General features: G+C 47.7%; 1 protein-coding gene across 5 annotated transcripts in view; it reads right to left on the reverse strand.

Annotated features, from left to right (window-relative positions):
• LOC102558640 (integrator complex subunit 6-like) overlaps positions 1-12,946 on the reverse strand; it is a 49,720-nt gene extending 36,774 nt beyond the window's left edge. For 3 of the 5 annotated variants that reach the window (XR_001372594.3, XR_001372593.3, XM_014601355.3), the window contains exons 1-2: positions 12,760-12,938; positions 12,600-12,677 (exon numbers count right to left, since the gene is read on the reverse strand). Coding sequence is in view for 3 of the 5 variants with exons in the window: in XM_014601355.3 (XP_014456841.1) it covers positions 12,600-12,677; positions 12,760-12,870 (189 nt within the window). In the remaining 2 variants the exon portion in view is untranslated. Of the gene's footprint in view, positions 1-12,599; positions 12,678-12,759 lie in introns of all 5 variants that reach the window. The other 2 variants (XM_014601363.3, XM_019492795.2) reach the window with 1 other exon arrangement.
• Positions 12,947-13,000: the final 54 nt, after the last annotated feature.

The raw sequence follows: 13,000 nt of genomic DNA on the forward strand, positions 1-13,000 counted from the left end.
ACCCATTCCTTAGAACAAAACGACAGTTCAGACAGAGGGGGTCTCTCTCCCCTATTACCACTGAATTACTTTCAAAAGCAGATGGAGGTAGTAAGAACTACTAGTATTTACTAGTAGTAGTAGTATTGACTGCTGTCTCCCCACCCCCAGCAAGCACTCAGCTCAGACAACACCACCATGGTCAGCTCCAGCTCTGGCTTGCCACCCTGTAGTGCCATGCCACTGCATTTCATTGCAAAACAGAAGACCTAAAACAAAAGACACTGTTGTACTTTTTTCCACCTTTTTAGCATAAAACTTATATAAACAGCAACTTTACTTCAATGAAGCATGTTTCTTCTGGTAATAGCTGAGGTCTTTCCTCCCCTCTGCTCCAAAAAAATCAGCATAAACTGCTCAAAGAGATATTTAAAACCACCACCAGGACATCAATGTCAGATATGGGAGGGCTTTCTGAGACAGGCAGCCCAAGCAGACTCGCCACTGAACATACCAGGCTTCTTACCAGAAATGAAGTCAGATGCATGTCCTCTGCCTCCTCGGGGCAGCTCTTTTCAGACACTACAGCTCCTTCCCATACCAGACTTATGTTTTTTGGCTCACAGGATACCGAGTTCAGGACCTTTCCCCCTCAAAACCCACTCCCTTCTCCAGAAAGAGGCAGAACTTAAATATCTTCCATCTAAGATGTGGAGCCTGCAGAAAGATTATTCAGATATAAAAAGCAGGCCAAAAGCAATTTTAATATAACATAAGTATTGGGTGCTGTGATTGACAGCCAATGAATAAGTTCCATCCCAGAACCAATGAATTTTTTTTTATTCTTACTACTTTTTAATCTTAACTGTACTTTCCCCAGGTAAGTTTTCTATGTCTCAAGAAACTCCAAGAAAACAATCCTGGACACAGCAACAAAAAGCATGCAGCCCTGCAGGCCCGAGTGAGGCCTAGTATACATGCAAAATAATTTCCATTCCATGGAGTTAGTGTTAACCTATAGTATTAATAAAAACAACCCAGCATGTACTACTGCAGGACAGGTTCTCTATGCTTTTTAACAGACTTTTCTACTTCACCTGAACTTGCTTCCCTCCATTAATCTTTAACTGTATTAACACCAGAAAAACTAAAAAAAGAGGCTCCCATCAAGCTGTAAAGTGGAAACGTCTATCAGTTCTCCAGCTCTGTGACTTGTCTGTAATTTGCATTATTGCTGTCTGCACCAACGAATTTCAAAGCGACTAGCTGTGCATTACATTTTTACAGAACATCAAGTACACAATACTCTGATTCAGGTTTACTTATTGTCCCATGGGAGAGGCTGTTCCCAGGGTTAGTCTGAAGTCATGCAAAAGGCAGGACAGGGTGACTGACACCTTAGAGACATGAGCTTTCACTTGTAAGTGACAGCCTACTTTACTTCATCACCTCTCTTTATTAAAAAAAAAAAAAAAAAAAAAAGCAAACCCACCCTTTTGATTCAGGGCAATAACTCAGGCATCATGTCAGTCAGGGTCAACTTTGCCAGTTCTACTAGGGGTGCATGTGCCAAGGCTCAGCAGCCCCTTCCCCATTTTGATCATATTCTATCTTCTTGCTCAGGAAAGGGCAAGGAGCACAGCAGTTGTAATGCAATTTTCCTTTACAGTACTGTTGAAGCAGTCTGAATGTGCACATGAACTTTAGAGCACTTCAAAACCAGGAAGTCCCTCAAGGCAAAGCTTACAGAAGACCTTGCAAAACGCAAGTGGAGAGCAACATCCAGTCTTTGAAAGCTGTCAAAGCTAGGCTTCAAGCCTAAGGGACTTGTACAGATTGGGTTCATGGTCACTGCATGTAAATGTGAGCTCCTCTCTCTTTGATGTCAGATGCCTGCAAACACTCTCACCAAAGTATATGTCCCAGAACACATGCACGCAACTCTCCCTGGCTTACCGAGTCACCTCAAGTCAAACTGCACTTCCAAGTTTCTCCTGAGTAGCTTTTTACATTTTTTAAAACATAACTTTTTGAAATATTGATGTAGAAGGCCCCAGATGCCAGGCAGGACTGATCTCTGTCAATCAAGGTTCTAAGCCAAGACAACCACAAAACATCTGCATTTTTTCAGGGGGAAGGGAATGGCCATATCTGGGGAACTTCTTGCTAAAACAGCTTCAAATAAGTATCACTAACAGTATTCCAAATCCAAAAATTTTCAAGACAATACAAACAATTGACACATTAAGGCAGGGGTATCAAACCCACTGGGCCCCCCAGGTCAAATCAGGCCTACAGACCCCTCTTTTGCCCCACAGGTCGGATCCAGGACACGCAGCACCTGCTCAGGCCAATCTTGCACTAGCCGAAGCAGGCACTGTGTGCAGTACAGGCCCTGGGCTTGGCTTGCGGCTGTGGTGCAGTCCCAGAGCAGCCAGGGCATGCCCTGTGCCGAAGGCAGGTCCAATGCATGTCAGTCAACTCTGAGACCCAGAGGCAGCATCTGGGGCTCCGTGGGCCAGATCTTTGACAGTTTGCTGGAAACTCTACCATTGCTGCCCACACCACAGCCATAGAAACCCAGGCCCTCTAGCCCTGGGGTAAAGCCACCAGAAATCCAGGCAGGCTTCTAATCAGCCAAGTTCAGAGCTCAGTTGTGTCAAAATAGAAAGGCTGCCATCTCAAATGAATGAGCATTTTCTGTTTCACTGAAAATTTGACCAGCACGAACATGTGCCCATTAATACCAAGTTCAGAGGAGTTGTACTGAAAAGTCTACTTTATGTTTGTTATATAATACACTGTGTTTTTAGTAAGACCTAATTAAGTTATTAAGTGACAGTTCTTAAATCAAAATGTTGCAGTCCTTATATTGTCTCATTTAAAGTTTAACAGCATATTTGAGAAAAAAGCAGCTATAACTAAATTGAAGTCTTTTACCCTCAAAAGTAGGTTAAAAAAAATTAAACCATGCATACTTTACACACAAAAAATAAGGAAGATTGAAAAAGAACCAGTCCTACAGTAGCATTAGAAGCAGAGGAACACCCAGCGACTTAAGCAGCTGTCCCGTCCCTCAGTGTTCCAGGAAGTAGTTTCTAATTAAGTGGCAAGGCACAAGAATTGGAGCCAACTCAAAAATATTTAAATCAACATTTGAAAGGAAAAAAATTAAGATTTTAGACTCCAGCTTTGAAATTAAATTAAATTAAATTAAAGATCCTGATCTCAGAGACCTCCTCATACCAAGCTGTACACAGAACAAGCAGGTACCTTGATCCCTACCAAGAACTTAGGACAAATGGGCAGATCAATATAAGTCTTTGGGCAATTACAGATTCTAAATCGCATGCTGAATGAGACTGCAAGAATACTACTTGGAGTACTTCTAGATATGAAAACAGCTTCAAATGCCCTGCTTATGCCTTGACTAGATTCTGATATGACGCTTTTCAAGTTTAGAAACACCATGTATTACGAAACTGTACTTTAATAGAGAACCACTTAAACTTTTCTGACTCTACTCAACTTTTCAATAGAATAAACATTACATATGAAGTAAGTGCTGGCATATGCTTAAGTTCAGTATTAATGCTTTATCTAGATATGGAACTATAAGACTTATTTCCTAGTTTCTATAAATTTTCTATAAATTTCTATAAATTTAAAATAAGACTTATTTCCTAGTTTCCTATGGTAGATTTATCAGGACATGAACAGCTCAAGGGTAAGTCAAATTGCAGCAAGAAGGGGGAGCAACAAGTCCTAAACAAACAACCAACATTTATTTTACTTCCATCATCTAATAATCGCCATTTAAAGCATTTAAAATGCCAACATTTGTCCTCTCATTTGTGTTATTAATGCAAGTTTCTTGAGACAAACATCCTGTTATACAGTACTAAGGAAGAGAAGCCATGGAATCTCTGAACTGTACAGCCAAGTCCTAGAAATAAAAAGCTATTTGTACGTATTATGGTTCTGTAATTGAGGCGAAAGACAGAACATCCTAAACAAAAGCCACTAGCTTGACTCAGAACTACAGCTCTGCCGAAGCCACAGTACACTAAAGGGTACCAGAAAAGCAACTTTTTCCATTTGCTTTGCAGTGTTTGCAAACTATGAAAATATCAGCTAGGTCAGCGTTAAATCCTGCACGCTGTTTACAGGCATTTCCCAATGCCAGTTCTGCAGCCTCCTTGGTGAATGTTACAGTTCTCCTTAGTGAGAAGTTTTCAAAATCCAAAATGAGAATACAAGCACTAGAAGTTAAGTAACAAAGGAAATATCTGCAACCTGAATTACACTACTCAGTGCAAAATCTCATACATACACATTAACATTTTATAGAAATGCCAGGATGGTGCTTCACAGATTAAAAAAGAACTAGCCCCAGCCCCAAAGAGTTTACAATTCAAGTTACTACATGTACAAGAATGCAGAAACTAGTGATGTTCAACCGCTCCAACCCCACAGGCCAGATGAGTGGTGCAGAGCTGGTTGCAGGCCAGATCCAGTGTGCTGGTGTGACCCTGTACACCGCGGTGTCCAGCTGCAGTATGACCCTGCATGCGGAAGCAATCCAGCACAAGATGCCAGTCATCCCAGCTGTGGGGCTCTCCACAGGTTAGGAAATTTGGTGGCAGGTGGTGGCAGCATTAATAGCACCTTGAGCTGCAAAAGTTTAAGCTGCCACTGCTTCCCACCACCAAATTTCCAGAGCCATGGGGAGCCCCACAGACTGGATGACGTGGCTCCATGGACTAAACAGAGGTTGAGCATCACTGGCACAGACCATAAAGCCAAGATATGAAGCCTGGTTCACAAGCATCAGTCTTATGAATTCTGCCACCCTATTTTGATAAGAAACAGCTGCTAGTACCCAAGAGACAGAAACAGTACTTGGCAAAGTTATCCACCTAGGACAGAACCTAGGAAGTGGTGACCCACACTTACTGGAAAACTCTTCCATTCTTTACTTGAAAGACTTCCTGAAAATAAGGACAAACTTCATGATCATGCAATTTCCAGTTTTTATTAAAAAATTGGACTTTTGCACTCAAAGTGAGTTTCGCTAGGAGGCTCAGCATTTTTACTTTTACCTAGTAAGCCACCAAGGCCTACAGAATGAACATCTAAGAATCTGTCCAACATAAAATAAAGAGCCAAGATAAAACAAACTGCCATGCTGGCCATTGATGATAGGCATTAGTGCTTATCTGACTTCCGCAAGGCACCCTGCCACTTCTTACCACCTGTGTCCCATGTGAGCAAGCACAGGATCAGGGTCTTAGTTTGCAAATTCTTGAGAACTCAGGCACTTAGATCACTGAAGTATGGGCAGCACAGCAATCTACACTGCCTCTTCTTCTCATTGGACTATCTGCTGGCTGCTTAAGACATCTAAACCAGCCTCCAAAGTGAGACAGAACAGCTGATTAGATGGGGTGGACATCCCTATATCAAGAAGCCACGGTTATTTCTATGCTATCCATTTTAGAATTCAACTCCTTTTTACAACTCATCTTTGCAATCATCTTGTAGAAGCTAAAATGTTTAAGCAAGGTCCTGTCAATTTAAAACTCTCTCTTTCCCCCTGGAGGTGATGTTACCAGTAACTGAAAGTTACCCCCGGGGGGGGGGGGGGGAGGAGATCCTTGTTTTTTCTAGGTTTTGTGCCTCTATGCCAGCATTACAGCTAGTTTGACCTCCCCCAACTCTTCCCTAAATTCTGCAGAAGGGTGTTAACTAGAAGCTACAGCTGGAAGCTGAAAGGGCAGATAGTGGGAAGGAGTGTGTACGGAGAGCATGGGAGTGAGGCATATCTAGTGCTGGTCTTCAGCCAACAGAAAGGCCTCAACAGCAAGACACATGCCTTTAAAAAAAAAAAAAAAGACTGCTCTCAAAAAAACAGTTTACAGAGATTTCAAATAGAATCCCTTTTCAATTGAAAGGTCACTTAATACTCCACAACTTTTCCACTTTTTTAAAAAAAAAACAAAAAACACACAGCATCTAATAAAGTGAGCTTGGGCTCACAAAAGCTTGTGGTACATATCTCTGAACTGGTTAGTCTATAAGGTGCAAACCTATCCTGACTTTTCCACTACAAAAGAGGGTCATACATTCCTGTCTGAGGTAGATGAACCTAATGTTCAGTCTTAGCTTTAAAACACCCCCTCTGCAGACCTCTTAGCGACTCTTCCTGGTCAGGATGCTTTAGAACTGCTGAATAAAGCTACCTAAAACAATCTGTCAGTGACACTACCTGAGGACCGGGAAAGGGAGAGCAAGCAGTTTCTTCCTAATTAGCAGGGGGAAAGATATATTTAAGCAACAGCAAGTGGATTCTGAACTTATTTTGTTCTCAGAGGGAAACAGGCTTTAGGGATTTGCCCCTTCACACAACTAAATGACTTCTGTTAAATGAATTCAAGAGCATAAACAAACAGAACAATAAGGACAAGCGTTAATTTAAGTCTGTAACTATAATTAGCTATTTGTTCACATTCAAAAAGGCACCACTGGGAAAACAGAGGCTAGCTCCCCAGCCTCCTCTCCACCATACTCTGTACACAACAACTCCCCATCCTCTGCCCCCCAACTCCCTTTCAGTTTGTTTTACTTTAAGCTACAATAAGCCCCCCCCCCTTTTTTTAAGAGCTTTGGAATTTGCCATCACATGCAGAACGCTTCTTCCTGTCTTACGTGCACAAAGAAGCATAACTGCATTCTCACACAACAGCCCAGGCTATGCATTCAAGGAAATCAAAACAGGTTCTTGCTTCCACTTAAAGACCTTTCATGGAGTCTACTAGCAGGGACATCTCTCTCTGCTTCCGTACCCACAGGCCTCCTTTGTGTCTCTATGATTTGGCCACTGCCAACGTAAGGGCTTTTTGTTCGATTCAGCATCTGCCATCTCCAAAAGCCTTCCTGCAGCTCTCTGCCTCCAGACCCAGCAGGCTTCTCTGTACTAATTCTCTCTATCTACAGACACAGAGATGGTTCTTAGACCCAAGGTCATGGAATATGAATTCTCTAGCCTCAAAACTGTTCAAACAGACCCCAGGTCTCTGTCTGCAACACAGCTTTCTCATCTTCTTGCCTTCTCAAAGAGCAATGTAGGACACTGCAGCAACCACTGCTTCCTGCAGGACAGCGTTATGGTGAACAAGAGAACCGTCCACAGAGATGAAAGCCACCAAATAAAAGATGTCATTAGACAGACAACAGAGGATGGGAAACCAAGTCTCAGAAACCCAAACCAGCTTCTAGGTGCTATTTGTTCCGACAGATGTACAGGGTGCTCTGGCATATTTGTCCTCTTTCATGAGCTTTTCCCCAAGAGCCTCCCACAAAATGTTACTCCCTTTGCACCCAACAAAAGCAGCAGATGGCGATTCCTCATACAAAGGCTCCCATCAGACCAGACACTGTCATAAGAGTTGCCAGCTTCCATGACTAGGGAGCCCTATACCCTCTGCTGACAAGGCACAATGACAAACCAGGCAGGAAAACAGTAACAGCTTGAAGCTACCAAACTAAAGCCAGTCCGGGCCTTGACTGCCTGCGCACTTTTCTAGGATCCATTCTTTTTCTATCAAGAGGGCTCAAACTCTTGCACAGGGCTTATCTTCTCTTATCATTCATACACCCCTGGTTTCCTCAAGAGCCACATGTCCAGGCCATTCAATTCAACTACTTAAGTCATCTCTCAGGCTAAACCCACTCCCCACTTTACGTAACTGCAAAGACAGACCTATGGGTCTTTTTCACCACATCAGATTGAAGCTCTTGGCACTCACCTGCAAAGGCCTTGCAGCTCCATTACCCTCACCAATTCTGCAATACATTCCCCATATCTTATCTATAATGCTCCATTTGACCTCCCACTTGCCTGTTCCTCCCACAAGAATCTTGGCTTTCCTCTACACCTCCTGTTTAATGTCAAGGTCCACCACACATACTATTAACTGCATACATTTCTAATTGACAACACTTAACACACTACAATTAGAATTCTGACTTAACTCAGCAATACCTACACCATCAAAGCATACGTTCCCCAGCACTAAGCTTCTGACCCAACTGGTTGGATCACCAGCCATGTCTGATGTAGTAAGCAAGAGAGCTTTCAACTACAGCCTCCAAAATATGTGGGACAATTTCAAATTGATATAAAGCCCTGACTCCCATTTGAGTCACGTATGGAGAAGTTAGTGTTGCTACAAAGTCTTGAGACAGACAAATCATTCACTCCGAGACAGGGAATATCTGAACGGCAAAGAAGCAAGGGGACATCATCTTACTGTCACCGATCAGACAGCTGAATGCCTATCAGCCACAGGGGAGCTGGGAACTCCACATGGTTAGCAAGTCTGGCAATGACGCTAGTGTTTTACCACTCAGCCAAGTTAACTATCTGCATCTTGGATCTTGAAGTAATTCGAAACTATTCCATAAGCTGTAGGGTGAAGGATCACATAGAATTTTTTATTTGGTTAAGGAGTGACAAAGAGTGGAAATCATCTTAACCACCCAAGCAAAACAAGTCCATGCAACTGGAAGACTGTCTAACAATCTGGGGAACAGAATCCTCCAGCATCCATATCTTTGCTTAGGCAAATGAGTACCAGAAGCTCGCTTTCTTCCTTGCACCTCGAGGGGGGGGAAAAAAAACAAAAACACAAAAAACCAGCAAGCAAATTCCTCATTCTCCTACCAGAAAATTTAAGGGGGCAGGAGGAAGGACAGAGTTAATGCAGCATTTCACATTAAGTGTAAGCACATGCATTATAATCATGTGTGCCACCTGCCAATAGAAACCCAAATTTTATACTAGATGCCAATATCCTATCAGGTGGCCAGGAAACAGCAAGTCAGCATTAAAGGAGTAGTTTTGCACTGTGGTTTCTACCTTTCTTGTATTCAACCAGACGGAGGCAAACTTACTTATTAAGGCCTGATTACTTTTTTTCCTGAAAACTAAGCCTTTTGGCAAGTTTTATAAACTTTTTTTTTTTTTTTTTTAATTCTTGGAAAAAGTTTGCTTCACTCATTTTTACTTCTTAAATTAAAAGAGCTTTGTCAGCAGACAGCAAGACCAAACGAAGGACCTGATCAAAAAGTGAAATCAGCTGGCATCTTTCCACTGACTTAAATGAGCTCTGGAAGCAATTCATAGCAAAAGACATTTTAGGTACAAGTTTGTATACATTTTGGAAAGAAAAAGGTTTTTTATTTTAATCAAATCCTTGTCGAATAAGGAGAAAAAAAATGTATTGGAAGTACCATTTCAACCCCTGAAAAGCTGTATTTATTTACACTGCCTTTCACACAAAAGAGAAACTAAATGCACTGAATTGCGTCAGCAAGCCCATACTAGCACAGACACACCAAACTTAGCAGCCCTGTTTTACCTAGGGCAGCTTTTCACGGGAATCAAAAAGTACAATTTGTTTAAAGGTACCTTAAGATTGCAAGTAAATGAAGTGCTTCCAAGCAACAGTCTAGGCCTGCACCAAGAATCGTTCCCATGCACTTCCTGCCCCATACTTATCTCAATTGTTTCTACCCAGGGAAGTGGTTCTATACTAGCAAAAATGCTATTTCACTAGTATTAATCATCTTGCTACTCGGAAAGGCCACAGTGGTTAGTGCAGCCACACTGGAGCCTCTGAATACCAGAGTCCTCTATATTTTTCATTTTATTAGGATCATCTTTACAAAAAGAATAAAGATATCACTTCTGCTTTCACTACATGATATGCAAACTTTAAACAGTGGAAAATATGCATAATTAGTGCCTATGCAATAATCCACTAAACCTGCTTACAAGAAAATACGGAGAGGTAGTTCCAGAAGTCTGACAAGACATTTCCTATCCTACATTAAGTATCAGACTCAACCAGTAACTTGAACCATATATGACCCTTTACAAAACCTAAGGCTTACTATATGACCCTTTACAAAACCTAAGGCTTACTAAGTCCCTCACATTTTAATTGTCATGTTTTAGAATGTGTAACATGCACCAAGCATTACAATATTTCCACTGCAGGTGATATTCTGTAGTGCAACTTGCCATAACATATGGCAATAGCCAGTAATATTCTTACTGCACATATACAAGCAAATCCACTGACATCACATTCACAAGCATTTTCATTATCATGTTAGGTCCAACTGGGTGTCAAGGGAAGGGTTTCTCTCAAGTAAAAAAGAAAAAAAGCAACCTACACAGGAACCCTCATCTTTATGCATGAGGGAGAATAAACCAGCAAAAGGCAGTAAGTCCATAGTTTGGGCTGTCATAAAATGGAGTAAGATTACTGTAGTCGGTTCCTGACTGCAGAAGAGAAGGGAAATGTTCACACTACCATGCAGAAAACCCTCTGATGACAGACTGGAGACCCAGTAATATTTCTTGACCTGAAAAGAATTAATGTAACCCTAGAGCCCAATATGGAATTTCAAACTGAGCACAGAAACACAAGGTGACCTGACCCCCTTTGGAGGAGGTGGAAGGAAGTGGTCGGAGTAGTTAATACAAAATAAATTCTGGCTTACGTAAAGTGTTTTTGGCATTTCAGAGTGCAAGTCTGCTGCCCTTTTCAACTGTACAATTCATTTTGGTGAAAGGTATGAAGCCGTCCCCAGATAATTCAGGTGCTTTACCTATGATCTAGGGAAGAGATGACCTGTCCTTACCTGCTGTCAGAACTGCAACCCGTTGTGGGGTTTGCCACGTGGACACATCCACTTTACACTGGCCCAAGGCCAAACATGGCAAGATAACCACAGCTCCTGACTGGCCGTGACAAGAAGCGAAGGGGCAAACTAGAAAAGAAAGGCAATGGAGTATCTCCATCCAGGGCTGTTCAGGGGACCCCTGTGGGCTCACACTCCCTGCAGTGGCAAGAAGCTCAGCTGTGGGCCTGCAGGATGTTCACAACCACACTCGTTTGGGAATTTCAGAAGCTAGGAAGTTCAGGGCCAAGAAGCAGGGAAAAAAAAATCAGCGCTAAGGTGTTTCACCCCCCCCCCCCTTCTGGGCAGTGCAGCAGCCACAGCAGAGGCATGACGTTATCCTGCTGCCTTAGAACAGGAAACAGGCACAGGGAGAGACATGCACATGCCCTGCAGCCCTGTGCCACCAAAGGCCATGACAGCCACCTGGCCCCATGGGGGAAGAGAAAAGGGGGGGCTCAGCCCCACCCCACGGGGGGGAGGGGCTCAGCCCAGCCCCACAGGGGGGGGAGGGGCTCAGCCCAGCCCCACAGGGGGGGGAGGGGGGAGGGGCTCAGCCCAGCCCCACAGGGGGGGGAGGGGGGAGGGGCTCAGCCCAGCCCCACAGGGGGGGGAGGGGGGAGGGGCTCAGCCCAGCCCCACGGGGGGGGGGGGGAGGGGGAGGGGGAGGGGCTCAGCCCAGCCCCACGGGGGGGGGGGGGGGGAGGGGGAGGGGCTCAGCCCAGCCCCACGGGGGGGGGGGGGAGGGGCTCAGCCCAGCCCCACGGGGGGGGGGGGGGGGGAGGGGGAGGGGGGGGAGGGGCTCAGCCCAGCCCCACGGGGGGGGGGGGGAGGGGGGGAGGGGCTCAGCCCAGCCCCACGGGGGGGGGGGGAGGGGGGGAGGGGCTCAGCCCAGCCCCACGGGGGGGGGGGGCTCAGCCCCACGGGGGGGGGGGGGGGGCAGAGGGGAGGGGCCCAGCCCCGCCCCACGGGGGGGAGGGAGGGGCTCAGCCCAGCCCCACGGGGGGGGCTCAGCCCCACAGGGGGGGCAGAGAGGAGGGGCCCAGCCCAGCCCAGCCCCACGGGGGGGGGGGGCTCAGCCCAGCCCCACGGGGGGGGGGGGGCTCAGCCCAGCCCCACGGGGGGGGCAGAGAGGAGGGGCCCAGCCCAGCCCCACGGGGGGGGGGGGGGCTCAGCCCAGCCCCACGGGGGGGGGGGGCTCAGCCCAGCCCCACAGGGGGGGAGGAGGGGCTCAGCCCAGCCCCACAGGGGGGGAGAGGGGAGGGGCCCAGCCCAGCTCTGCCCCATGGGGGGTCTCAGCCCAGCCCCATGGGGGGGAAGGAAAGGGAGGGGCTCAGCCCAGCCCAGCCCCACGGGGTGGGGGGAGGAAGGGGGGGGGCTCAGCCCAGCCCCAGGGGGGGAGGGGGGGGGGCTCAGCCCAGCCCCAGGGGGGGAGGGGGGGAAGGGGGAGGCAGAGGGGAGGGGCCCCAGGGGGGGGTTCAGCCCAGCCCCACGGGGGGGGGGAAGGAAGGGGAGGGGCTCACCCCAGCCCAGCCCCACGGGGGGGGGGGAGGGAAGGGGAGGGGCTCAGCCCAGCCCCACGGGGGGGGGGGAAGGAAGGGGAGGGGCTCAGCCCAGCCCAGCCCCACGGGGGGGGAGGGAAGGGGAGGGGCTCAGCCCAGCCCCACGGGGGGGGGAGGAAGAGGAAGGGGGGGCTCAACCCAGCCCCACAGTTAACTGCCGGTGCGGGCGCGGGGAGGCGGGGCGAGGGGCCGGTCCGGCCGTGCGGGCCCCTCCCCGGGGCGGGGGCGGCGCCTCCCGCCTCCATGTCGGCGGCGCCCTCACCTCCCACATACAAAAGCAAAATGTCCGCCATGTTCCGGCCGTACCTTGATGCCGTAGGGCGGCTCGTCGAAGGTCACCAGCATGTAGCGGTCGCCGCGGCTGGCCGGGTCCCGGGCGCGCAGCTGTGAGGGGAGAGGGCGGCGGCGTTAGCGTGGGGCCGGGCCGGCCGGGTGGGGGGGGGCGCGCGAGCGGGGGGGTGCTCACCTTCATGAAGATCTCCACGGCGCCCTTGGCCACGTCCAGGTAGCTGGTGCCCAGCGAGGCGCGCTGGTTCATGGAGGCCGAGGTGTCTATGAGGAAGAGGAGGATCGGCATGGCCAGCCGTGCCCTGCCTGCCCGCCCGCCCCGCTGCTCCGCTCGGCGCCGCCGCCCGGGCCCGACTGAGCGCCGCGGCCCTCGCCCAGCGCGCCCGCCCACGTGACCCGCCCCGGCGCCATTGGCTGCC

The sequence above is a fragment of the Alligator mississippiensis genome, chromosome 8 (assembly GCF_030867095.1).
Source record: "Alligator mississippiensis isolate rAllMis1 chromosome 8, rAllMis1, whole genome shotgun sequence".
NCBI classification, from domain to species: Eukaryota; Metazoa; Chordata; order Crocodylia; family Alligatoridae; genus Alligator; species Alligator mississippiensis.